This window comes from Vidua macroura, chromosome 1 (assembly GCF_024509145.1).
Source record: "Vidua macroura isolate BioBank_ID:100142 chromosome 1, ASM2450914v1, whole genome shotgun sequence".
Lineage (NCBI taxonomy): Eukaryota > Metazoa > Chordata > Aves > Passeriformes > Viduidae > Vidua > Vidua macroura.
In genome coordinates, this window is record NC_071571.1 from 129,393,889 (window position 1) to 129,421,605 (window position 27,717).

At 39.9% G+C, this 27,717-nt stretch overlaps 1 protein-coding gene across 3 annotated transcripts in view; it reads left to right on the forward strand.

The window, feature by feature from the left end:
* The window catches only part of LOC128818176 (dapper homolog 3-like), a 35,065-nt gene extending 8,113 nt beyond the window's left edge, over positions 1-26,952 (forward strand). The window contains exons 2-3 of one of the 3 annotated variants that reach the window (XM_053997280.1): positions 24,640-24,742; positions 25,510-26,952. In XM_053997280.1, coding sequence (XP_053853255.1) covers positions 24,640-24,687 — 48 coding nt within the window. In that variant the 3' untranslated portion in view covers positions 24,688-24,742; positions 25,510-26,952. Of the gene's footprint in view, positions 1-7; positions 1,904-24,639; positions 24,743-25,509 lie in introns of those variants that run through there. The other 2 variants (XM_053997288.1, XM_053997272.1) reach the window with 2 other exon arrangements.
* Positions 26,953-27,717: the final 765 nt, after the last annotated feature.

Here is a 27,717-nt window from a genome sequence, read left to right on the forward strand (position 1 = left end):
TTTACAGGACAGAAATCCAGAGCTGAGGTCACATGAAACCACAATCCAATTCTGTATAGAGCATCCTGAGAAAAAGCAGAAATTCTGAGAAAACCTCGTCCATCCATAACAAGCAGGTTCTTCTCATCAGTGAACACAAAACCAGAGGAAGAGAAAAGACCAACAAAGCATTACTTTACTTTGACCACTAATTTGTGGATGGCTGATTGGAGATGACTGTGTAACAGCGAGCAACAAATGCTTAGTGTTTACATCACGTAATCCAGTGAAATGGTCAAAGACAAGCCAAATAATTTACAGGAGGCTTTCAGTGTGGCAAAGGGTTTCAGAGGGGCTTTGCCAGTACACAGCTAAGCTCTGCTGGAGATGTTGCATTTAACTGATTTTTCGTGACTGATACTGGGCTGTGGATGCAGGAGTAGAACCATGTCTTGCCTGTGTAAAAGTATTAGGCTTCTGGCTGCTGCTGTCCCTCAGCTGGTTTGGAACATGGAGATGGAAACCCCTTTTGGGAATGCCAAATACAATCTCTAGAAAATAAATGCATTAAATATTTCCTTTCATATAGGCAGCTTTAAATTATGATATAGAGCTATTCAGTTTTGAAGTCACAATAAATTAAAACTGGGAAAGGTGGGAAACCTTTTGAATAGCAACGCTACAAAACAGATAAACCTAAGAGTTCAGTGTGTACAGGTAGGAGTTCATCTCTGATCTGCAGTGCCAAGGGGAGGAAGCAGAAGAATTGTGGTGATTGGCACTTGTTTCCAGATCTGCTCCTGGATTAGATTAGGACTGCTGTATTTGTGACAAGGGTTTCCTGGCCAGAAGTATGTGTGCATGAACCACCCAGGTGGCCTACATATGAACTGGAAGTGCATCCCAACCTCAGCATGTCTGATGTGCTCTGCATGTGCTGTGCAGCTGTGCACAGACAGTCAGTCAGATGGATCCAGTACATGCTGCGCTTACGCTGTCAACTGCACAGTCTATAAACTACTGGGGGAATCAGGCAAATGACACATGTACAGAGTGTAGGATTTCTGGTTGCTTTTGGACTTCCTACATCCTAAGATTCATTATGGAGGTAAAAAGAGGACATGCCTGGGACAACCCAGACACATGGGAATGTTCTTTCTTACGTATTATTTACCCAAAAGGTGATTTTTTTAGAAGTTGTAAAATATCTGTTGTGCATTTATGGACTGGGACACGGTATTGTATGAGCAAACCCAATGCTTTTTTCACCCAATGAAAGAAAGCAAGTGTTTAATACATGACTCCTGGACCAAGCTGAGAATGAAATCATATCAAAGCAAAAATGCACCATTCAAGCAATGCAACATAGCTCCCAGATGCATAAACCTTTGGAGTAAAATAAAACCACATGATCCCCATTCATAAAAGCAGCCTTTGGTGGCATTTGCTCTGCCTTTGGCTTGCAAACATTCAAGTGTGAAAGCTTTTGTTCATGAGGATATCTTCAGGGATGTGAATACTCCTACACATGCACTGCTGATATTAAAAAGTATATAGGTATACGAACCCCTGTGTAAATAGGCATCTCCTATAGTGATTCTCTTGAAAGCTTTGCTTCATTTTAGGAAGCAGGTACTGTATGGTTTTGATGAGCAAAGGCAGACTTGGAAGAACAGAGCAGATAAGCAGTTCATGTAAACTGCTATTATACAGAAGTATTTGAAGAAATGTGTGAAAATTAATTCTGTACTTTGGTAAAGCAGTGTCTGGGAAATGGAATATAAAGGAGATGATGCAATGCTTACAGTGATAGATATGCGCAGTTTTCAGCTGTTTGTAATTTTATTGTTCACAAGGAGAGAGGCTTGAAAGATTTACAGAAAGGAAATTCACAATAAAAATGCAGTGAGTATTTTTGCCAATAGCAGAACCTCTTGCAGCATGTTTCTTTCCCTTGTCATTTCAATTCAAGACCTAAATGTTATTCACTGACGCACAAACTAACAATGACATTTTAAAGCTTGCACAGTGCACATGCATCCAGCTCCCCTAGGAAAAGTCAGGCAAACACCTGATGCCTGCTGGGAATTTCGCTGTGGGTGCCAGACAGCTGCTGCCCATCAGTGTTTCCAGGTGTGTTTATTCGGTTGGGAGGTTGCTCCAGCTGCAGACACAATCATAGCAGGGACCCAGGCAGGCTGGAGAGACAGAGGACATGCTCAGATTTTGCTGCTTGGGCTGCCTTGGTTTTGCCCTGATTTAGAGCACCTGGCTTGTTTCAGGATGCAGATGTTTGCTCTGATGCCCAAGAACCAGCACTTCATTCCCTTTATAATGAGCACTGTGACCTGGGGGAGTTATTAAATCTCTGGTTCAAAAGAGTCTAGTTTTTCTCTCTTTTTGTTTCTCAGCTGACAGTCTAAAGTTCACAAACAGATTAGTGGAAGGAATATATAGAAATTAAAAACTTAATTTTCAAACTCCTCTGAGTCAAATCTAATTGACAATTTGAATTATAGCCTGGGCTGTTCTTTGTTTCATTTTTCTTTGGGGAAATCCCTGCTTATAGTTTTGCTTTGTCCTTTACTATAATTTTACAAGCCTATATTTAAAAATTATTCTGAACCAACTTCTAGAGGCTGAAGCAATTTTAGGACTACTGCAGTGCTGGTGTGAGACCATGCAATATTCAAAATTGAAAAGATTATACTTTACTCAGGAGACTAGGTACCTTTTTTAAGACCACCAATTTAATTAAAAAACACAGGCTCTATATTAGCAGCAAGCTTACGGATCACCATATGCCAGTCAAACATAATGAAATACATGCAAATGTTAGATGGTGTATTCTTTTGTCTCTGAAATTAGCTATTTCATTGAACAATTTTTGTGCTGTATGTGGGGATTTACTTTTTTTTCTCTATATTTAAAAAATAGTGCCTATCTGAGTACATACCTCTTGAATAAGAAAGATAAGAAATAATCTATTGTCAACAATGCTTTCTTTACAGCTTAAGGCTTGGAATTCTTGTCTTCCAACGAATGTCTGCATCATGCACAACATCCACATAACATAGAGGTGTCCTCTTTCCTATAAACACATTTCTGCCTTTGGAGGTTGTTTGCATTGAAGGGGAAAAAAGTCATGAAACTGAAGCCCTGGAGAAAATCACTTATGCTCAAGAAACACATTTCAGCCTTTCTGTCAGAACAGGTTTGTTTTCAATTCCAACTTCATTCTTCATCACTGTCACCCATCCACTCGGCCATTTGTGTTTGAGAAGCCAGGACAGGAGAATGTTTGCTCTTTGTATTGCTGCCACAGTCAAGAGCCGTAGCAGAAACTGCAGAGCTGTGATGTAACAGCTTCACTGACTGTCTCTGAGAATCTTAATGAAAGCAAACTAGTTTTAAGTAAGGGACAACCTCACAACTGATAAATGTGCAAATAGAGCAAAATACATTGGGAAGAAAATCTAGAGTGTGAACCTGATGTGAAGACAAGTGCAGCAACAATCTTTCTGATTTATGCATCTGATAAGAAAATAGAGTCTTAAGTTCTTCAGGATGTCACCAGTATATGACACTAAATTTATGCCAAAGGAAAGGAGTTCTGAAATTGTTTTCTTCTACAGAAAATTGTTACGTTGCAAGGCTTTTGTAAAGTTCTTTTAGTATAATTTTTGGTACATTACCTGAAAATAGTATCTTTCTTAAGATACTATTTCTATGAGTACAGAATCATCAGAAGTTCATAATGACCAAAATAGTGTAGTGTCAAAGGGTCTTATGAAGAAATTACTTTATAAAGCAATATATCAGATTTTTTTCCCCTTTGTGAATATGACCATGCTTTGCTTAGTTATTACATTTGCTGGTGCTCTCAACTTACTCTGGAGACATGCCATCATATTCTGAATGAAGTCTATTCCTTCAAATACATTCTGGTAACAGTGATAATCAAAGTATTTCCAAAGACCAAAAGGTGCTTATGAAAGAAAGGCTTAAATCCTAGGCCTGATAAGACTGTGTTTTTCAAAAGCCACTTTTCATACCTATTTTTGAGTTTTTTTCTAAGTTATTTTCTATTATTATTATTATTATTATTATTATTTAAAATAACTCTATTTTGAGTAGCATGAAGCTAGATTATTAAATGTCTTCAATTTCTTCATGCCTGCAATCCACATATACAGAAAGACTGTTGCCCAAGTAAAGTGCTATCCTTTTTTTTTTGTAGCTATAATTTAGATTCTATTCTTGCTAAGTTATATAGAAGAAGAAAAAACACATCCAAGAAAGGGTAGTGATAAAAACACTATATATTTTTACTATAGTTGAGCCACAGGATGTCACTGTTCCTCTTTCACAAGAAACAAACTTCAGCTGTGAAAGTAGACCAGATTCTTCTTAAAATTACAGAAATGCACAAAAATGACATAAAAAGCACAGAAATTAAGTCAGACATTTCTTTTTGTATGTGTGAGTCAATCTAGGCAATGTGTTGCCTATGCAGAATAACAATTTAATATTCAATTCAGTCTCATCATGTACCAAGATTGATATATTTTTGGTACATCCCTCCAGACAGAACTGACACATATCAATATGTCCCATATTGCATAAAGAGTCAGGCAGAGCTGAATAGAGTTCAGGCGAAAGTTAATGTAAGACATTAAAACTTCTTGTAGCCTTCCCTAGTTAGCACTGAATTTCTAAAATTTAGCACCCTTTGCAACCACAAAGCTGGATCTTGACAAACACATGCTGCTTCTAGAGGTTTAATATGATCCCTCCATAAGATCCTTGGTTGCCTTCATATATAGAGTTCCCCATCCTAAATGTCCCAGGAGGAAGGTGGAAATTAGCTCAGAGAGGCTTTAAGATGTCAGTGTGCTTCAGGCAGTGTTTTTCGTCTGAGGGCATTGCAGAATAAAGTCCTTTTCACATGGTCATCCTGATGCCTTTCTTCACACACCTCCATGTATCTGTCTAAAGATAATATTTCTATCAGTAAAGGATCATCAGAAGTCCCATAATGACAAAAATAATATAGTGTAAAAGGGTCTCATGAGGAAATTACCTTTTAAATCAATAATCAGGTCTACTTCATCCAAGTCTTTTCTCATTTTAGTACATGGGGCAACTCCCTCCCTCACTTCAAATCTCCTCCAAAAACACCTTGTTCAAAACTCCAGTAATATTGATCTGCCAGTTCACACAAGCCCAAATCCAGTATTTTAAAATTACCATTGGCTATTAATTCCACTTTCAGACTTCTTGCATTTTCTTAGGGAGTTATCTTGTTCTTTCTGAATTATTTCTCTATGCTGAGCACATTGCACACAATACATGATGAAGGAATTGGATTTGTGGCAGAGGTTTTAAGAAATATTGTGTGTGGAAGATGACTGCTCTCTGTTTTTTTCTGGAATGACTTGTGTGAAATGGAGGCATTTTGGCATATTTTACTCACCTTTCTGGTTTCTATACTCTTCTTCTCACAGCTTTGGTAAAATGGACTCTTCTATTTTCATTCCTTTTGTGGGATGACATGTAAAATATATGGAAAATGTGTGGGAAGACTTTTCACAATCACCAATTTCATCCCTGCAGCCCACTGAGATCTCAAACTGAATCACACCCCATCTTCTACATGTCTGAAATAATTTCCATACTGTTCTTTAAAATGGCAGCCAGGAGTCAGTGAGAGGCGGGTGCAGAGACATGAAACAGAAGAGAGTGCAGTACCTGCAGAAATTTTTTTCTGAAATCAATGACTAGATCATCTGGCATCTCTGTCTGAAATCTAGATTTTCCTATCACTGAGGAACTCCTAAAAATAATCATGCTATTGTTGTTCTTTATAAACAATGAGGGTACTTAGCATGAATCTGTCTTCATAGATACTCTTCCAAAAAAACCAGAGGAGGTAGCAGTTTGGGGTGAGGGATTGTGTGGTGGTTAGCAAGACATATGGTGTGCAGCATAAGGACCTTACTGGATACAACTCAAGGCAGTAGCAAAATTCCCACCCACATCACCAGATCCAAACCTGTCCCATAAACACTTTCTTTATTTGACAAACCATAGTATAAATGACTTTCTATTTTATAAACTGACACTATAATTCTCCCTAAATAAGGTTTATTATGAATGCCACTGAGCTCTCCCATGCCAATGATATCTCATTCCTACAAGAGTTAATACACTTGAAATATGGGGAAAATGTATGAAGATTAAGAATGGTTTGTAGGATGTAAGCTAAATATGTGGTGACAAGCATTTCCTAGAAATATTTCAATATTTTGGGAAATATTTAGCTGAATAGCATGGAGGTAACCATTGGCTGAATAGCGGGGTTACAGTATTTCATCTGTTGATGCAAGTTGGCTGGATGACACATTTGTTCCTTGAGCTTCCTGTTTGCACAAACTGCGAGGAAAATTGCCTCCAAACACTAAATCTGTGCTCCCATGGGTCAGCCCATGCTACTCATGCTACTCTTGCAGAGTAACTCGGTGTCTGACAGAAGTGTGGCAGATGCATCCTCAGTAGCTTTAGGAGGGCTAAAATATAAGTAGCAGCACGGAAGATGTGGAAGCACAGATATCAGCACAGGCTACCAGCTAAACACTCCTTTTGTGTGACAAAGTTCAACTCAGTGTCTCCACTGCAGTGTTCCTGGGGCTGGTGAAACATGGCATCTTTGCTGCAGTCATACCCTGTGGTGCAGTAATAAGTTGTTCTGTGACAGCACTTTCATTGGAGCCTTTCTCCATATACACTGCTGGCAGAATATGCAAACACACCAACAGTCCTAATTCACAACAGACACAGTTATAGCAGCAATATTTTTTGACTTTTCCAGACCATTTGTCAAATTCTATTTTGCTTTGGATGAAAGCAGAATTTTCTCCAGAAGAAAAGATAAAGGAGATCCCATTAGGTTGAAGACGAAACACCATAGGGAGAGTGAGGGGGTTACAAAACTCTCTAGTGTCTTTTTTTCAGCTGTATTGATTTTTTAAAAAAAATTCTATTTCATTTTAAATGAATTAAAATAATTTGTAGGCCTTAGGACCCTCAGGAGTAGTGAAGCCTGCAGCAAATTTAAGCATACTTACGACTTCAAAGTCAACTTATAGCAGACTAGTTAGTGTTGCAGGAAGAAAAATTCCAGGATATTTCTCACTGTAGATGAGCGTGGAAGAAATGTGCTTGATTTCCAGCAGAAATAAGGTGTTTTTGAAATGTTAACTTTCTTTATATAGGGCTGTTCCTTTTAATACCTTCTCAGTCCTTTGTTGTCCAGACAGTCACAGCTTCAGTCAATATGACCTGCACCATTCAAAATCTCTCCAAATCTGAGCAAATGGGTACTCTGAGGGCTTTCAGATTCAATGAGTTCTGGTTTTGGTGATCTTAGGGATGTGTGGAAAGCTGTTCTGGGTTTGAAGGGACAATTACTACAGATTTGTTTGATATGTTATGGCTGGACTAGAAGATCCCATTGGAGATGTGTGCCAGCTGTGCAATGTGTCAGATGATAATGTATATGAGGTCTTAGTCAGTAAGTGAGTATCCAAAGCACATACTTAGTGCTTTCAGTGTTGTTGGGGAAGCAAATTAAGAGCTTGGATGGAAAATCCTAAATTTCACTCATAGTCTAGCCAAGAGTGATGGCCGAAAAGAAACAGATTTCACGGGGTTTTAAGTGGCAGAAACTGGAGGGCCAAACTCAGTTTTTTGAGCTGGAGCATTGGTACCAACCCATGGATGCCACAGCTGCTTGATTGCTGCCTCCTTGGGGAGTTCTGCCAGAACTTCAGAGACAGAAATTTATTTGGTGCTGATGGCATCTTGGCAATTCCCAGTGTCAGGCACTTAGTATCCTCCATACCTCAGGCACTTCCAAGATAAAGCAGCAAGTGAGGGTTTAGACATAGCTGCCAAGTCCCTTCTTGACTCTACCTATACTACCTATACCTGAAAATTTCATAAATAATTTTTCCCAGCTCCTTTTTCTCCAGTATCAAGAGTATGTTGGATCAGTAACTGATGTCTTAAAGAAAAAGAAACAGAAAAAGAAAAAGAAAAAGAAAAAGAAAAAGAAAAAGAAAAGAAAAAACTACTCCGCTTCCTATTTAAATCTTTCTAATCACCTGAAAAGTGGCATTTCTATTGTGCTGAATGAGGTCAGTTGTCAACTGGGTACAAATAGCACGAGAACAAAATAAACACCTTGCTTCACTTCAAAACCCATGATGAAGTCACATCAACAATTTTGCATATTTCTCTCCCCTCAGAAGTACACAGGCTACATTTTTGAAGATCAGAACTTCACAGGCTTCTTGAAATAAACAGGGTGCAAAAGAGAAGGGAATAATATTGTTGGCTGGAAACTAATGTCCTTCTTGCTTAAGCTAGCAGCTCTCATTATGGTTTTGCATCTTTCAGCTTACTCTGACCAAAGTCCAGTACTCAGTGATACTGTACTCATTTATTTTGTGGACTACATCTTTATAGGCTTATAAAACAAGGACTGGATAAGGCTTATTCACAGATTTACTATATTTCATTTTCCAGTACAAATGTACAAGAAAATACACCTAAGTATTTCATAAAACTAAAATAAAATCAATCTAAACCACAACTCATTTCAACTATCAGCAAAACATATTTTTCATTTGTCCTTTCAAGGCCTTTCCTGCAACAATACCCAAGTCTTAAAGGCAAGCACTGTACTGGCAAAATCATTAATACATTTTTTTTGACCAAGTGGAGGAAGAAAGTTCAAAGAAGAAGGCTTCCCACAGAGAACAAACTATCCTGTGAACATCTGAGCTACTGGAGTCAGAGTTTCTACTAAACTATGTCTTATGATTGATTGTGGTATCTAAGAAGGTGCTATTTTGATTGGCATTTTGGGGAAGATTGTTTCTTGCCCTTCCCCACGCCCCCCACCCCCGTAATGATAGAACTGTGAAGTCTCTGTCCAGAATAGATTCTTCCCTTGTTTTCACATGGCTGTCTCGTAGAGGCTCTCTCCTTAACTTCTCATATTTTTTAAAGATGTTAATTACCTTTGAATCCCTGCATCTGTGTCAAATTTGATTGAATCAATCCAGAAGGATCAAACCCTTTGTGTCTGTGTGGGAAGCTGGACTTGCAAAACACCTGGAGACTCTATTTTTAGGATACCAGATTCTTTAATAATCTTCCTTCCTAAGTGATAAGAGATACCATTCTTTGCTGACGGTGGCTAATGCGGTATCCCACAGGTGTGGGATCCCTCCTCTACACAAGCATGGTATGAGCATGACATAGCTTGATGAGCTATCCAGATACAAAATGAGAGAGGTGACTTGCAAGTAGGATCATTTTACAGAGGAAGTCATACTTGCTGTCACTCACATTCACTCCCTTTGCCCATTTGTAGCACCAAAGCTAACTTCAAAGGTAGCTCTGTCAGCGATCCCATCACCAGTGATTCCCTGGACAGAATGGTTTCTTTTCCTGTGGAGCAAACTGCTAAGTGACTCAGACTGTGCAAGATCCTTCCTTGTCACCTACATGTTGCCTTTGCTCCTCACTCATCTCAAGATCATCTTTGTAAGAAAAACCTACTGAATTTCCAAACGGTCAAGCAGAAGTTTTCTCTTCCCAGCCTCCCCTGCCCAAATATCTGTTTTAGAGGTCTAAGAGCAAGGTTGGCCTAGAGACCTCATGGTGCAGCACCACCTCATGACTGATGGCTAGAATTTGACAACACTGTGGAAGATCCAGCAGTTTATTCCTTTTTGTGGGAAATAGAAAAAAAAATGATAAAGTGCCAAATGAGCAAATAGAAGGAGGAGGTAAACTCCAGGAGGATCACCTCAGGGCAGAGCATTGCAATTCTCTGCTTTTTAAACCACATCCAGCCCAGGGTGACTTGTTTTGAAGCACTTAAAAATGCAACTGAGTGGAAATTGCTGAACAAAACATGTTATAATGAATGTGGGAGTTTCACTGAAGTGAGAGGCATGTTGCACACTGTTTTGTCTACTGACTAATGCCACAGTCTAAGGGACAGGCATCACATCAAACAGAGGAGAGCAAGAAAACAGTGGCAACCCCCACTCACCCCAGCTGTGCTCTCTTGGCTCTGTACTGAACGTGGTGATCATAGTCTGGCAGAGCTGTTGTAGAAAATGAGGTCTGGAACACTTAAAAACATTTTGGAGTGAATTCTGTTTATTAAACACCACTGAGACCTTTTATATCAATTTTCAATCCTTTCAATAACTTGTTTTCCAACAGCACTAAATCACCCACCTCTTCTTCAGATCTTAATTAGGCCATCAATTAGGTAAATCACATCTGCTTGTCCTTTTTACCACTGTTCCCTGTGTACAGCAGCTCTGGATATTTTAGGGTATACATCCATGTTGGCAAGGCAAGATTGGCACTGCTCCCAATGCTGTTGCCACCCACCCTCTGTTTTTGCAAGGGTGCACACAGATGCAGCAGGGTTGAGGATCACTTCTGCTGCAAATGAGTTGGGTCTGAACAAGGGAGTTACTCTTGGCTGAAAACCCGTTAGTATACAGAAGTATAAACAAAATCAGCAATAAACGTGATCAGTTTGCATGACTCTGCACTCAGACTAATGATGAAATAGTTGCCTGGGCTTAAGCAGCTGCCAACTGCTGTCACTGTATATTCCATGTTGTGTACAACTTTTCTGTGGCATGGAGAAGGAGGAACCATTTCAAAGAGGAGGCAGGTGTTGACTCACATCTGGCGTGTCAGGAGGACATACCTCCTTCACTCTGCAGGCCCACCATGCCGCTGGCAGATGGAGTGTAAGGAGCTGTGGCTCCCCGTGGCTCCTTGGTTACACGTACTGTGTGCCGGGTGCCAGGGACATCCCTGCAGGGCAGGCTCTCCATCCTGCCTCCAGCCCTACTGCACCTCTCTCCTGCCATGTCTGTAGGCACCAGCTGTTTATCTCTCCTGTTTGCAGTGGGGCTGAGCCCACCCAGGGCTCTCCATTGGTCTGTTAGTCCTGACCAGACTCACATTATGAGTCTTAAATTCTTGTTGGCGGAGGCGGTATCAAGAAGCCCTGAGTCCTCCTATGCTGAATCTCTCTCACTCATCAGATGGCTTTAACTTCAGTGCCTCACAAATTCAGGTTTTTTATCTTACTGGACAACTGAAGAAAGAACATTCAAGTGGGTGAAGACTGAAAAATCTGTCTTTGAGATTATAGGTCCCGACTCTTCTCATATGAGCTCCTCACAGTCATTGCTACTAAGGAAATACAAGTGTGAAGTGAATGTAAAAAAATACTACTTAAAACTCCCCTCTCAGAAAGAAATGTACTTATTACACTTCCCACACTTGAAAACTACTCACTAACATAAAAGGCAGTGTGTAATTGGTCCTTCACATTTAATTTGCATGTGGAACATAATAATAGCATGCATATTACCAAAGAAAGCAGATTTTACAAGGACTCCTTTAACAACTTAAAATTGTTTGATGAGACGTGTTAAAATTATACTAGGCCTTTCAAAATCCAAAAAATAAGTTTCAATTTTTAGCTTTCATAAGTTAAAAACTTCTATTTTAAGATTGCATCTAAGACTATTTTGTTGCACTGTGTGTGCACTTTGAAGATGTTTCAGGTGCTCTGGTGTCTGTCTTAGAGACAGGGCAGCCTTGGCTGGTCCATTCCTTTGGAGGCATGGGAAGGTAGTGCTAGAATGCCTAAGCTCCTGTCCCAGCCTTGGCCACCACTTGCCCCAGGGAGGTGACTGATGCACAGGCTGGGTCTGTCCAGGCTGCCCCCTGTCATGCCCTGTCCCTGGCTGGGGCAATGGGGCACGACAGGCTGTGCGGGGGCCCCCAGCCCATGCAGTGTATTTACAGGGAGAGAGAAAACCTTCATCAGAAATGGCTTGCTCATAGTTCCTTTTGATTTTTTAAAATTAATTTCCATTTTAAAATACCAGCAAGAAAATGTTTTGACAAGTTTGTACCAATACATGTAATGTACAATTTGGAGTTAAATGTGACTGAGAAAATAATTTTTGAACTCATATATAAAACCAATGCACAAAAGTTGACCTTTTCTGGTAAAATTAAGTCTTTTTTCCACTCTGTTCTCCTGACCACAGCTGTGTCTGGGTGAACTCTGGTTTGCAAGGCTGGGCACCATGAAACCATTTCTTTTTCTGGTGAGGACAGTATTCTCTAACTCAGTGGATTGCCACAAAGGTTCATTGCAGCAAGGATCAGTTGAGCCACAGACCTTCCAAGTTAAGCCTAGATCACTCCAGCCTTTTCCTGGAGGGGGATGCAGAGGTCTCCTTTCTCCAGATCAGGTCTTCCCTGGTGCCATTTCACACAGTATTTTTGAAGAGGCACAACTAGTTTTAAAAGTTTCCACCTTCTTTCCACCAGCTTCTCATCTGCATCTGTCTGCCTGCTTGCCTGCACTTGTGCTGATTTAATGGGTTGTGAGAGCGCAATGTTGAACAGTCAGGAGGAGGATTCAGGACACAGACACACATGACTTCCTTAAAAAATTTAGCACATTTTTTAAACTCAAATTCTTCCTGTGGATCCCAAGATGGGAGAGCTGGCTTCAGCATAATCAGGATCACAGCCACAGAGATGTTATTGTCTGTATTGCCATGAAGTAGATTCTGCCATCTTCAACTGTTAATTGCCTTCTGTGGTTGTGTATGTGACAAGCTACTCCAATCTATTTTTAACACTTCATCTAGTGTTAAAAAACTCTACATTAATAATGGGAAGGTTCAAGGCTATATAGAACATTCAGAGAAGTATTACAGAGAAGTACTACCTGTCCTTTCTTTTGGAATACTTTTCCTTTACTAATAGTTTTATGCCTAAGTATTTTTCCTCCCTTGTCTCTGTATTTACTGTGCTTTCCAAATGCTTGAAGTTATGAGTTGCACAAAACCAAAATGTTTCTCCAGCCCAGCTGCTTGAATTCTCCAGAGGTTTTTTTCCTGGCCTTTCTCAGCTGCAGGAGGGGAGACTGCCTCTTCTTTAAATTCCCAGATGAGTCATGATAAAAATAGTGTGGCATTTATATTCGTACTAATGCACCTGCAGTATCATCTGTCTCCCAGCTATGAGGCTGCAAATTTCTGCACTTACCAGTGCATAAGTTGAAATGCTTATAAGTCTCTGCCAGCATAAAACATGTTTGCAATTCTGCAAGCTCAGCAGAAATTCTGCAGAGAGACAGAAGAAAGTGTATGTCCTGAACAGTCCTGGCTGATGGGAAATTCATACAACATGATACAAGTTACTCAGATTCATGTGATTGGATTTAGATTTAAATCATGTGATTTAAAACTTTTTAGGCCAGTCTCCAACATGTTTTTATGCTCATACAATGTTAGTTCCTCAGTAATATGTCAGTTTCAGTTATTCTTTTTTTGAGTTCATCTACTTTGTTCTAGATGACACCTGTCAGTGCTAGTTCTAGTTTAATCTCCAATAAAAGTATTTAATAATTTCATAACATTTTAAATTAATTGCCAATCTACTGTGCCACACTAAGACATCAACCTTGAATATGCTTACTTAAAATTAATAAATATATAATTGCTGGATTTTTTATTTGATTTGATTCTGTCTAGTCAATGACAACCCCTCAACACTGTTCTTGTTCTTCTCCCATCCCCCCAGGCTCAGCCTGATGCTTGTGGTTCTGTTTGATTCTGACAGCTCTGTGCAGGTCTGTTCCTTGTCCCATGAGCATATGTGGCTTTCAGTTCCAATACACAACCATTTTTTCTGCTGCTACTTCTTGCTAACTTAAAAGATCTGCTGATTCTGGGACATATTTTGAGGACATTTTCAAAACCACTCTAAGAGGTTTTGTACTTTTGAGCCTCAATCTAAAAATGAAAAAGAGTTTGACAGTTTTGAAAATTCATTTATTTCCTCTTTTATCTTCTGTGTAACCTTATTGCTTGCTTCACGTTCAGTCATTGAATCTTGATGCACGCAGCAGAAATGCCTGTGTAGACACTCAGCTGGTGGATTTAGTAAGTGTAGATCCCGCTTGTATAAACAAAGTCTCAAAGGGGGAAAAAACCTGACCAAAAGCACACTTTAAATAGGAACACTTTAAATGTATGTCATGATCTCACAATCTCCTCCAAGTTAACAAATTGTATTTTAGAACTGTGTTTGGTAATTATTGCATTCATACCTCAGAAGTAAGACCCAGGCATTATGGTTGGTTGGAATTCATCTGAATAAATAGCAGTTTGCCACATTCTTAACAAAAACATTATTCATTAGAACTATTACGTATTAGCAGCCCCGAATAACATTTGGCAATTGCTTTGGGTCTGTGTTTCTAAAAGGTCCATAGACGCATACAAATTGCTCAGTGAGATAATATAAAACAGGAGCAGTAATGAAATAGTAGAGTGAGTATTAAGCTCCAGGACTGCAGTTTTATTCTGCAAAATGTTCCTCTTGCAATTTCTAAGCATCTTACAAACTTGGGTGTTTCTAAGCTATTTAATGATTGTTGGTTGTAAGATTTGATTTGTATTTGCTGCCTGTCCCTTTGCAAAAGGCGTTAGTGGCAAGCTGAGTTGGTCAGATGATTTTCAGGCATTGCAACAATAAGCCCTAGGTACTTCAGAGGTTTTAGAACACAGATTCCTGCAGATGGCTATCGAAAAAACCCTCTGAAGAAAGTGGCCAAATGGGTGCTATGGTTAGTAGTGCTGACTAGTAGGGTAGAAGGAAGTGCATAAGTAGAATGGGAGGACACTCGTCAGGTTCTCTAAAAGGAGTAATAACTCTTCAGATCATATATGACCTCTCTGCTCCATGCATTGCTCTAGATTGTAGGAAAAGAAGGCACTTTTAGTGAGTAAATGACTATTCTTTCAAGAAGCTTACATCATATCCTACTCAGAAGAGGTGTAGCCAGGAAGAAGAAAAAGTTTTCCTTATCCTACACATACTGTCACAGAAAAGGAAAGGAGGCTCTAACAAAATAATTTCTTGTATCTGGACACTTCTGGACCTTTAGAGACTATAATTATGAACACTGCTGTGAGATGATTCTACTTCGTAAAGAACAGAAAAAGCTAGACACACTTCCTTAAAGATATTGGAAATGCTTACATTCTATATCAGACTAAACTGCTTGCTCAAGATCTTTCAAAAAGCCTCTGAATGAAGAAGAAGCTGGATCTTGTTGTCAATTTCATGACTCCAACCTCTGAAATCTGTACATAATCTATTGACCAAATAAAGGATCCTTCCTTTATTGAAATCCAAATGGTTTCCAAAGCATCTGCTTCCAGTTCTGTCAGCAATCTGGAGGATACCTTGCAGATATCTTAAGGTAGAAGTAAAGCTCAAGAACCATGGATTTATATACGTTACCCATCACTGTGACAATGTATGGGAAATGAATCTCCAATGTCACCAACTTGAAAAGCTGGAAGGAAAAATATATTTTCTATAAGGTGAGAGGACTAGAGTGTTCCTTCTTGTGCTATCCATTTAGAAAATGTTTTAAAGAAAGGCAAGACAACAGCTTGCCTTAAACTGATTTCTAATCCAATAGTATGAGATATTTGAGTGAAGAGAAGGACTGAAGGAGGGAACAGGGAAGAAAAGCATATCAACATCCAGTTATTTCTTGTATTTCTGGGTGATAATGGTCTGAGGGTATGGACTTGTGGAAGAGTGTTTGAGAGAAAAAAAATGCCAAGAAAAGAACCTGAACAGAAAGTGCTTTTCCTCTGGTGTTTGTGTCAGTCTTGCTAATACCTACCTGTTAGGTTGCTTTCAGGGAAGTCAGGATTCCCTTGTTTTAAAAGCAACGTGACACTGGGGCTCTACTCCAGATCAGTTCAGAAGCAGTTAGGCACATGAAAGATGATATTCATGACAAATACTTCCTCCTTAGTATTGGAAGGTTTTGCTCTTACCCTCAGGAGGAAAACATTGTAAATGAAATGTTTATTGCTGTAATTCCTTTATGCGACTCTCTTGTTTGTTTACCATTAGTATTTTTGGAGATTATCTAACAAAATCCAGGAATTCTCATTTCATAACTGACACTTAATTTCTGTTAGGTTTAAGAAGGTTTTTTCATAAGGTTTTGGTAACAGAAAACACAGCCTTAGCATTAGTTCCATAGCAGTATAGCAATCATGAAAGGGATGTGAATGATTACCTTTGACCATCTACTCTGAACTGAAATTAGCACATTCTTATTAAGGTTTCCAGTGATTAAGTATTTGATTTCTGGGCATAGTATCACCTCTCTATATTTTAGAGATGGATTTAGTCTGGTTTTGGCTGGAATAGAGTTAATTTTCTTCACAGTAGCTGGTATAGTGCTGTATTTTGGATTTAGGATGAGAACTTGCCTTCTGTGTTTCTGTTCTGGGTTTCCTGTACAGTTTTCACAGAAAACCAGTGGCTTCACCTGTACTTTTGCACTAGCATAATTCAGTTCTAATTCACCCAGTATCATTTACTCTATTTTTATAGTCAGGCCACAGAATTAGCAAAACAAATTTTAAATATAGCCATGAACAGAATGACGTTGCTGCTTCTTGAAAAGGGGAGGGAAAGAGGAAAACTGCTTGATCAGATGAGGCTGCCATTCACTTTGAGATGCTCTTTGGGCACACAAAGCAATTAGGTGATACACAGAGCTCAGGTCTCATTCCCTATAGTCTTGAGTAAGCAGGCTGGGAAAAGCATAGGTCAGAGCTGCCTCCAACAACAGCTGGCAAAGTCACTGCTTATCATTTCTTACAGGGGGCTAAAAGGCTGCTCTGAGCAGGAGCTCATCCCTCTGAGCCTCTGTGTCCACTCATTTAGTAACACAACACAAAGGACAATGGGACCTCTCACTTCCTGTCCTAGGTGGGTGTAAAAGCATTGTTGGAAAGGGAAGTACCCTTGGGTTAAAAGGGCAGTAAAAAAAAAAAAAAAAGGCTAAAGGGGCATGTAGTTTTTCTGTCAGGTGACAATTGATAATTACTGGCCGGGGATTGCTTTTTGTATAAGGAATTTAAAAAACTAAAGCAAACAAATCAAACCCCGTGGAGAAATTATTTTTATACTAATAGGTATTCTTTCTTTATTATACAACATTGATTGATTTTGGAATTCTTTTAAATGAAGTGTGGCCATTTAGAAAATGCTGAGAAATTTGAGGTTCCACTTAAATAGTGCTAGTTACATGCATCCATATACAGTAAAGTGTTTGTTAGGCATTATTCACAGCATATATAACAGATCACCACTGAAGGACTGATGACCATGTAGAGACTGTGAACAAACCCATCAAGAGTACTTCTCTCACTGTACCTGGAAGCTGAACAAAGAACGTTGTGCTGCATGGACTAATGTTTGAAAGGACTGGGTTATAAAAACTGTATTTACTGAGTTTCAGGTTAACATGGGGCACCTAAAGAAAAGAATGATCACAGGCTTGCCTGTCTTTTAGCTGTAGGTAAGAGGGCAGTGAAGAGAGGGAACTATTCATGCTTTTAGCTTGAGTATCATTGAATTTAATGAGAGATGAGTGTTAAAACCTCATGCAGCACTTTGAAGATACAGGGGTCACTTTATCTCTTATTCTGTTGAAACAGCTGATAAACCAGCCAGGAACTATATATAGTTTTTGAAACAAGTAAATATATTAGCAATACAGTAACACTGTATGTTTGAGCAAAGAAATCAAAATATTTCAGGAAATTAATTATGCAAAAATAGGGCAAGTTGTAACTGACTACGTGACAGCTGAATTGAGCTACTATGGTACAATTTTGAAGATATCTTCATCAATTTGCAAAATGATAGTAAATTTAACAAGATTCAGTGCTGGCCTTTAATTCTTTCTATTTAATGTGCTTGTTTAAAAATATGGCATTAGCAAGAACTTATCTGAAGTTACCCTTTGATATTCATTCTGGGCATGAGCCAGCACTGTGTGCTCACAGCCCAGAAAAGCCAACTTTATATTGGGCTTCATCTAAAGCAGCGTGGCCAGCAGGTCAAGGAAGTGATTCTGCCCCTCTGCTCTGCTTTCCTGGCACTCCACCTGGAATGCTGCACCCAGCTCTGGAGTCCTCAGTTGAGGACATGGACCTATTGAAGCAATCCAGAGGGGAGCAATGATCAGAGGGAGGGAATACCTTGCCTATGAGGACAGGCTGAGAGAGGTAGGGGTGGTTCAGCCTGAAGAAGAGAAGGCTCCAGGGAGACCTTCCTGCAGCCTTTCAGTACAAACATGGGTCTTAGGGCCTGTTGAGATGGACAAGGGGTAATAGTTTAAAAGAGGGTAGGCTCAGAGTAGATATAAGGAAGATGAGAGTGATGCATCTTTTGTGATGAGCCATGAAACACTGTAACAGGTTGACCAAGGAGGTGATACTCCACCCCTGGACACATTCAAGGTCAGGCTGTAGGCAGCTCTGAGCAACCTGATCTAGCTGAAAATATCCGGGTCCCTGCCAACCCAAACTCTTCTATGATTCACAGCACACAAGTAGTTACAAAGCTGCATAAGGGTGAACTCAGTCCTTGGCAACAACATAACAGTGCTGAGCAACAAATAATAGCAGGACAAAATGTTCTCCCAACAACTGGAGCTTCCCAGTTATCAAAGACTACTCTTACCTTCTTACCTTCCATCTCCAATGCTTCAAACAGCTGTTTAACCAGCTTGGCTCTGCCTAGAAACATTCCCAGAGGCCAAGAGACCCAAGATACTCAGTACTTGCCTGTGTAAACAAGGACAGTGTCAGCTGCTTTATTTGGGCTGGTTTTGCCTGGAGGAAGAACCTAAGGCAGGAAAACTGAGTGAATAGATTCTAAATACAGATTTGCTTCTAAAAATAATCTTCAGACCACACTGGTAAAGTGAATGAGGAATTGGAAAGGTTGTTTAGCAGTTTTAGCTGATAGAATTTTTTTGTAATTTTCTCCAATGAACATTGCTGTACTTACTTTTTTCAGCTAGAACAGCCTCCCAGACTTCAACTCCTGGTTGGCTGGCATATTTCACTATTCTTCACATGAAATCAGAGATTTTAATGGCCATCACTCCCTGAGGCTTTCTTAGAACTTGCCTCTCCAGATGAGTTCTTGAGCAAAAGTGGAAATGTCACTGCAGCCATGACAGCTCAGGGGAAGATTTCTAGGGAGTAATTTTTCTTTAAACAGACTGGTAGAGTTGGAAAAATAGGGCATTTTTGGTGCACCACAGTTGTTCTGCTCTAAAGAAAACACACTTGGCCATTTGTGTGTATTGAGCTTGACAATTTTTACACAATGCTTCTTTGAGTCTTGTCATTAAATACTACCCTGGTTATGCAGAAGTAGCCATCAGTGTCTCAGTCCTTCATTAGTGTTCATATGAGCCTATTCTTTACCATAAAAAGGTGGTGAGGGATTCACATTTATTGTGCCTGAGTGACTTGAATGACATTTTCTCAGTTTAGAAGCATCTCCACTTGCAGACTCAGCTTGGGATCTGAAAGTCAAGCTGTGCATTTTCTGGCTCATACAGCTTTGCCATTAAAGCTTCATTACATCAAATTCTACTCACAATTAAACCTTTGCAGATAAATTTTCCTCTGAGTTTGCAAAGTAATAGTTGAAGAGGCAGCATTTTGGTCCTAGAAATGAAAAACATTTAACAACTCTTGATGACACATGAGCCAGAATGGAAACCAGCTTTTTTCTCATACCTTTGTCAACACAAAGAAGTGAAAGAAAAAACTGTAAAAATTCATTCTAGTACTAAATACATTGGATAAATATACAGACAGGGAATAGATAATTGAGTGAAAGGATGCAACTTTTTGACAGTCACTTTTCAGAATAAAGACACATTTTAAGAAAGACACAGGTGTGTTGGAATAAAGAATTTTCTTTTATATATGAAGGTGAGTCAAACTGTCTTGGGACTTCATTTGCTTAACTGACAGGCAGAAAATAGGATTCTGGCTAGTACTGCAGCTCCTCTAGCTTCATATGGGAGTTGAAATTGAAAATAATAATGAACTGTAATGTTAATCACTCCTTTATTAGAGCAGGGACTGAGGATCAAGGAGCCTTAGTTCTTTCTTTGAGTCTTTCATTGAAGTCTTAGCTGATGTGAAAAATAGTAAGTGAAATATCGGTTTGATGGTACCAATCACAAAATGGTACTACTTGGTCCTGTCCCACAGTGTCTGGGCCAGGCTAACAGCCCAGCACAGCCAGCAAAAGAGGCACATACGCCCATACACAAACAGGGCACCTCTTTACATTATTTCTCACATAAGCACATTGCTAAGACATAAGGCTACCTATAGAAAGAGCAAAACACCATTTCAAAGCACCTGGTGTCTGAGAAAAATGTTCAGTGTTCTGTGCCAGTCCCAATATTTTTCCTATGGCAGCATCTCTGTTTCCTCAATAATTTTTTTCCAGATCTAGTGGGATATCCAGGACAAACTGCTACAGGGCCTACTGTGCCCACTATGCAGGACACATCTCCCACATTATGAAGAAGGTTTAACCTTGTTAGAAGTGGAAGGACTTTGTTGTCCTGGAATCCCAGATCACCGGGGACAGTGGTGAGCACTAACAGACTGAGGGAAAATTTCTTTTTCCATCACTGTTGTTCCCTGAAGCTGCAGCAGCAGATGCTGCATATTGTGACTGCTTTCAGAACAAAGCTTTCAGCCAGGCTTGAGTCCTAGCATTATTCATCCCTCTCAAAACTCTTCCTGAGAACTGACAGCTAAGTTGGATGTCCTGTGCTTCTGCACAAGTAGCAGTCACTCTATCCGGTGTGGCTGCTACGAAGCTGAGTGTGGTAGTGGTACCCACTGCAAACAGCTCATGTATTTTTTCAGACTTGTGCAGTGGTTAGGCTGACCCACCTGATACTAAGATTTACGAAGAAAGGAAAGAAAACAAAAACATTTCAGAGAAACAACATGATTGCTTGTGCGCTCAGCACTTACAAGCAATCCTTCTACTCATTCAGTCCTACAAACTGGATGCTAAAATGCTTTCCAGGAATGATCTGAACTGAAGCATTGGAGGATGCTCATGTTTTGATCCTGTTTCAACTCTCTTGCAATCACACCACCTGCCTTCCTTGAGTCTCTGTTAACTCAGCTGGACTCTTTTTGTTTTAGTAAAGTTGAGGATTTCAATGAAAACCAGATGTGCTGTCTGATCCAAATTTTCCTGGGTAAATAAATGCTCACTCTGTTCCATCCACTTAGTTATAACACACCAAATCATCTCTAATGGAAATGCTTTCACAGGCCATTTAGTAAAAATAAGGTCCCACTTCTAGAGAGACACTGATCCTCTGTGCTAATGCAGGAAATGGTGGCAAGAATCACTCTACCCTGGTCAGTGTTTTTGTGTGCTGTAATGAGGTCTTAGAGGAGAAGAGAGCTTAGCAGAGATCATGAAAACCAGGGAAAAGCCTTAAGTGGACTCTGCAGTGTAGTGTAGTATAAACATGGGAATGTGGGAGAAGATTGTGCATGGAGATGTTGGGAAGAGAGCATGTAGGAGTGTGGATCAATCATGCAGAATACGAGGCCATAGCAGCAAGCAATAACAATAGGAATATTTGAGATAAAATGTGCTGAAGAGCAGCATTTTCCTGCCTTCTTGGTAGTCCACCTTTTCCCCTACCCTCAGGCAGGGAAGCCAGATGTCCCTGAAAAACAGTTCATTAAATTGATGTAACAAAAGGCAATTAATTCTCAGTGGCAACATTTGGTACTGCCGTTGGTTGTGTTCACGTCACAGACACGCTGCCCCATGGCAGTGGGGGGATTGCTGAGATCTCATAAACAACCAGCCAGGTGAAGCAGTAAATGCAGGGTCCCTGTACACAATTCACAAAGCCACCCTGGTCTTTTACTCCTTCAGCTTTTGTAGTCACCTCTAGCAAAAAGGTGACAATGTGCTGCTTCTGGTTAGGATGCAGGAATCTAACAAAACAGTGCTGTGGTAATTGAGAGCTGTCTCTCTAGTCTTTGATTAATAGACAATGTTTGGGATAGCTTCATTCAGCACTTAACTAAAATTATTGAATATGAATAAATCATGCTCATTATTTTAGAAAGAATGTGACAGTCCTTTGTTCAGGGAAGAAATAAGTATTCCAGCTCCTCTCTGCTAAAGAGATACTGTGAATTTTGTGGCCATCCCTAAGATAAGTACTCTTTAGCATGAGACAGAGCTGACCACGGCATTTTTTTAACAGATCTGTGAAAATACTTTTATTCCCTTAGACTTCCAACATAAACAGATTCTGCTTAACCATGTTTATAATGCTTCATACTAAGCAGAACTGAGAATCTTAGAAGACAGCAGGCTCTTCCAGGCATTAAATTAAAATTACTTTATATAAAAAAATAAAGATGTATGCTTTTCACTATGTTCTAGTTGTAGATGGCTGTAGTCCATTTACTCTTGCTGGCAGCTTTTAGTTTTCAATATATAAAAAGGTTATTAAGGAGTTTTGCAAACTAATGCAGACCATTTCCAGGAGTGCCCAGAAGAGCTCCAACAGCAGGGAACTGGCTGAGCTCTGTGAGTGGTGGGCAGCAGCTTTACCTTTGAAAGCAGGGTGCTGCTGGCTGTGTGTATCCTGTGTCTTGGTTGTGGAGAGGTGAAGGCTGCCTGGCCAGTTTTGGTGTGCTCTGAGCTCACAGGAGCTGGTGACAAAGCTACCTCTTGTGAGGCAGCATTTTTTATCCCACAGCTCTCATTGACTTATGGCATGAGTCTGGAAGATAAGGTGGATCTGGAACCTATTCTCCACAGAGGCAAAATACTCCCAGTCAGCTTCTGTAGGAAGGGGCTGGTTGAACCTAAAGATATTCAGGTGATTTCTTATACTCTTTTGAGTAACTCTTCTCATCAGTCTCTTCCCAAATTTTTGTTTCAAAGCCCCACGTGAACCTGATATGTAACAGAGGCTGTGCTGGTTGGGATGTGTTTTATCCGAGGAATGAAGAGTGGGATGATGGTTGCCTCGTCATACATGACTGTAAGTGATAGGCAACACCCAAACTGCCTGTGGTGTGTTGCAGGAGAATTTTACAGAAAAACATTTTGGCAAGAACAAGGAGGGAGAGTGAGGGAAAAATAAACCATAATGTATATAATCTCTCAGATAATAAGCTTTGGAGGCCCTTAGAAGAGTTAGGAATGGAGAACAAAGCAGAAAATAGCTTTATACCGTTATAGCCATCCTTGGAGGGAGCTCTTCCCCTCTAACCCCTAATTTCATCTTTGTCCCTTGCCTCCAGTGAGACACAGTAAAGCTAAGGGACCAGCAGGGAGAGAGGGCACAGGCTCTGTGCACTGCAAACCTTGACAATCTCTCCTCATGGGCAATCTGAGCATCCATTCTCCTCCCCTGTCCTCACTCAAAGCAGCTCCATTAAAACAGGCATTTGCAAAATGATGCCTGCTGAAAGCATGAGAATTGATCTCTGCACGATATGCCTTAAGGCCAGTAAAAATTAGTTTTCCCATTCTGAAAAGAAGGAAATGAAATGAAAATGCTCAAGATTGAAGGGGGAGCCTTTAGTGGAGCTTGGAAGGAACAATGGCAATCATGCAGTTCGTTTCTTAGGATGGATCCTTTCTGAAAGAGCCACACATCTTATGAGACCCTCCCTTCTGCTCAGAGGAGGACAATCACAGCTTTAGCCAAAGAGGCAGAAATGTTTGGTGACATTTCTCTAAGTCATGAGGTCTCAAACCTTTTCAGGCTCTCTGAAAAAATATCTGGACTTCACATAAAAACAAGGGGAGCTCTACTTCTCACACAACACAAAATCAAGCCCAGACATCCCCAGAGAGGCCATGAACTAAATGTGGTCAGGAGAAACTATGAATGGTTTTCAATCTAAGGCTTTTCTTCCACCACATCCCAAAATGCTGGTTTAAGGTTGATAAATTGAAGATTAGAACATATATAGAGTTTTCAACAAATTATTCAGTCATGGTGCATTGAAAGATCTTTTAAATGAGAATTAAATGCATTTTTAGAAAATATGTAATGTCTTAGAGCCACTCTGGAGCTGGAACAAAACATGTTTTCTTTATTTAAAATGTAATTTTTATGGATGCATAAGACTTGGAGCCAGAGAAAACATTTTTAACTGCTGAGGTTTTACAGCCACTCTAGGGTTAGGAAAGAAAGCTGAAAAAATATTCTGCCTGGCAGATTTTTTAACGCTTCATTTAAAAGTAAAATAAAAAATATTGTAACTTTTCCACCTGTACCGTAGTTCATCCAAGTGAAAGAGACACCTTTCACTTCATCCCTCTCTCCTGCAATGAGCCCAAATTCAAGATAACTTGTCTTGTGTGGAAAGAAGATGCCAGCTCTGGGCTGAGAACAATGGCAAAGCCACTAGGGCCAGTCCTTGGTCCATAACAATGATGAGTCTCTTTGTTCAACTGCAAGCCTCAGTTTCTTGTGCATAAAATGTTGTTGTGCAGTGAAAATGTTGTTCCTTGTATCTGAATCATTTAGGTGTGTTGGGAAGTAATTTGGGCTGTAACCATGTCTTTATATAATGCTTTTTGCAGAGAAACCTTCAGACATACCTGCCTTTTGGCATAATTCAAAGCAGTTGATGCCAGTCTGAAAATCTACTTCTGAAGGTTAAAATGTGTTCATTTGCTTAATCAAGTAAGTTAAAAGGCATAATATCTTGAGTTGTTTAAAAAAAAAGAGTTTCCCTCTCCAAATGTTACTCCTGGAAGAGGACCTAGGGAAAGCATGTTAGGAAAGCCCAGGGCCTCCTACATGCATTGCAAAGGGAAAGACACATGCCAGACTTGTCTATAACTTAGTGTCTGGTGAGTCAGAGCTAGAAGAGGCTTTCTCTCCACATTTCTAGGCACATTTTTGCATGTTAAAATTCTTGCACATGTAACCTGAAGATCCATTGGTGAGAGCAGATCCTACAGGTGAACATACCCTATATGAAAAGCCAGAGGAACAAATATGATTTTTGTTTATGTGCAGAAGGAGATTAATCTCTTTGGGTGAGTAATTTTGTGCTGTTCTTCCTTCCTCATGTAAGGACTTGTGCTGAAGTACTTTAATTTCACACATGGTAAATCAGAAGTTGGGCATCTTCTCCTGCACTTTGCTCAATTACAGGTTGGCTGAGGTTTTATTTGTGCATAGAGCTTTTACATACATTTCTTCTGAAATGTGCAGGTTCTTGGACTGGGTGGGTTTGTCTGTAGCACATGGCAAAAGGCCATTCTCACAGTGTGATTGTGTAGCCCACAGAAGCAAAGAATAGTTCTGAAAAGGAAAGCCATGTTATTCACTCCCCTGCTTCATGGGAAGATCAATGTTATCAAATTAACACATCATCTGACTCTCTCTGAAAACAAAAATAAAATAGCTGTGTGGAAGGATAATATTTTTTTTTTCTCTTTCAGCTGTGGAATTGACTTCTGAGAGGTAGTACAGTCCACTATCCCTCAGGTTCTGAAGTCCCTAGCAAGACATCAGAGGTCCAGATGGGTAACAGTCTTTAAAGAAAAGAATGGATTAGGGGAAGACAGGCCACTGGAACGTTTTACTGAGAAACTGAAGATAACTAGAGAAACCAAAGGTGCATTTTCTGGGCAGAATTTTCAGAGAATGATGAGAAGAAGATGAGTTTTGTTGTGGAAGCACCATGGAAAACATAAGACCCATTGATTTCACTTACAACGTGACTGAAGGCCTGCTGCAAAAGCTGGACCTAGAGGAAATGGCAGCCTGCATCATGGAGATGCTGTTGGACATCCTTAGGAAAAATGAAATGAAAATAATGGAAAAATATGGGAGAAAAGCAGTGAGACAGAAAAGCAGCAGCAGTGAAGGGGCAAGGCAGTTTACTTTTAGAATTACATATGAATGCTGTCTCCTTTGCAGAAAGTGCCAGAACTGCTCAGCTTTTCTTCATGGTTCTTACACCTATTCTGCTCATGAGACAACACTTTAATATCACCAGATGTAACCCAGATGGTACATATTAATTTATATATTGATGCTGGAAAATACTTATATACTTTGCATTTGAAGTCTTTTAAGTATGATTTTTATATTCATTTGAAAGTTCAATTTTATTGAGCCATAAGGCAGCTAAAATGCAGCTCCCAGGTGAATGAAAATTTATCTATTCTACCCTGAATGATTCCAGGTTTGTGTGAGACTACTTTCAAAGGTGTGTGATCACTTCATTTCAGAAATGATTCTCACTGGCTCGACAACAATGTGCTACTGTCAAATGTCCATTATTATGCTGAATGGAAATGTTGGGGAGATAAATTTAGAACATCTTTCATCTCTTTTTCAATATTAACAAATATTCCATATACTTGCCAGCAAAGACCCAATTGTGTGCCTTAATTTAAACATTTAATTATTTTTCTGAGTCAAACTTGATTTAATAAGTAATGATAAATGGAGTCAGACATGATCTGTAGATAATCAAGCAATGGGGCTCACATATCTGAGAGAAAAAGAAGAAGTGGTGGTGGCATTTGTCATAATAATCTATGCAACATCAGCACCAGTATTTCCCCAGTGTTTGGAATCACTGAGAAGAGGTGATGAAAAAAGAAGAAAATATACAACTACAGGTAGAATCTCAAAACAGTATGAAAGAACAATCTATGCTTTTTTTATTGGTAGCTCCCAGTTCCTTTCAGCCCTCCACTCCATTTCTTATTCTCTGTTTCTATCCCAAAGTGTACACCATTTCTGCAATTGTATTTTCTAAGCTCAAAACTCGACTCCTAAGTGCTATGTTTCTGGCAGAGATAGACCTTTGGCCCCAGAGAACAACAAGGAAAAAGCAAGCACTTAAAAATATCAATAAATAAATATGTTTTTAAAGCACTAACCCACAGAGTAGTCTGCTATTATTTCTGTTGTATTAAAGTGGCCATGCAGAAATGAACATAAACCCAAAATATGAACTTTGTACCCTTAAGAACAATTGGAAAAGGAATCTTCAGGCCATTCTTTATAATCATTGCAACAAATATGCATTATTCCACTAGACTAGCGAAAACCCTTTCCTGCAAAGACCATCTTTCCATCAACAAAACAGAGAGTGAGGCTGGTGCAAGGGTGGCAGGTTGGCTTCCAGAAGTGTGAGTATCTGAAATGCTCCTGTATTGGTTTTGCATGGTATGGTTTTTGGTAGTGGAGGAGTCACAGAGGTGGCTTCTGTGGGGAGCTGCTGGAAGCTTCCACCATGTCCATCAGAACCAATCCCTGGTGGCTCTGAAGATGGACATGCTGCTGGCCAAAGCTGGGACAATGAGAGAGGTTGGTAATGACTCTGTGATAGTATATTTAAGTAGAAAATCAAAACAAAGTCACACCGTATTTCTTCTAGTCAGAGAGGAGGAGGTGAAAACATGTGAGGGAAACAACATGTCAACACCAAGGTCAGTGGAGAAGGAGGGGAGGAGGTGCTCCAGGCGCTGGAGCTGAGATTCCTCTGCAGGCCATGGTGAGGACCAAGGTGAAGCAGCTGTGCCCCTGCAGCCCATGGGGATCCATGAGGGATGCAGAGATCCACCCACAGCCTGTGGGGATCCACGGGGGATGCAGAGATCAACCCACAGCCCGTGGGGATCCATGAGGGA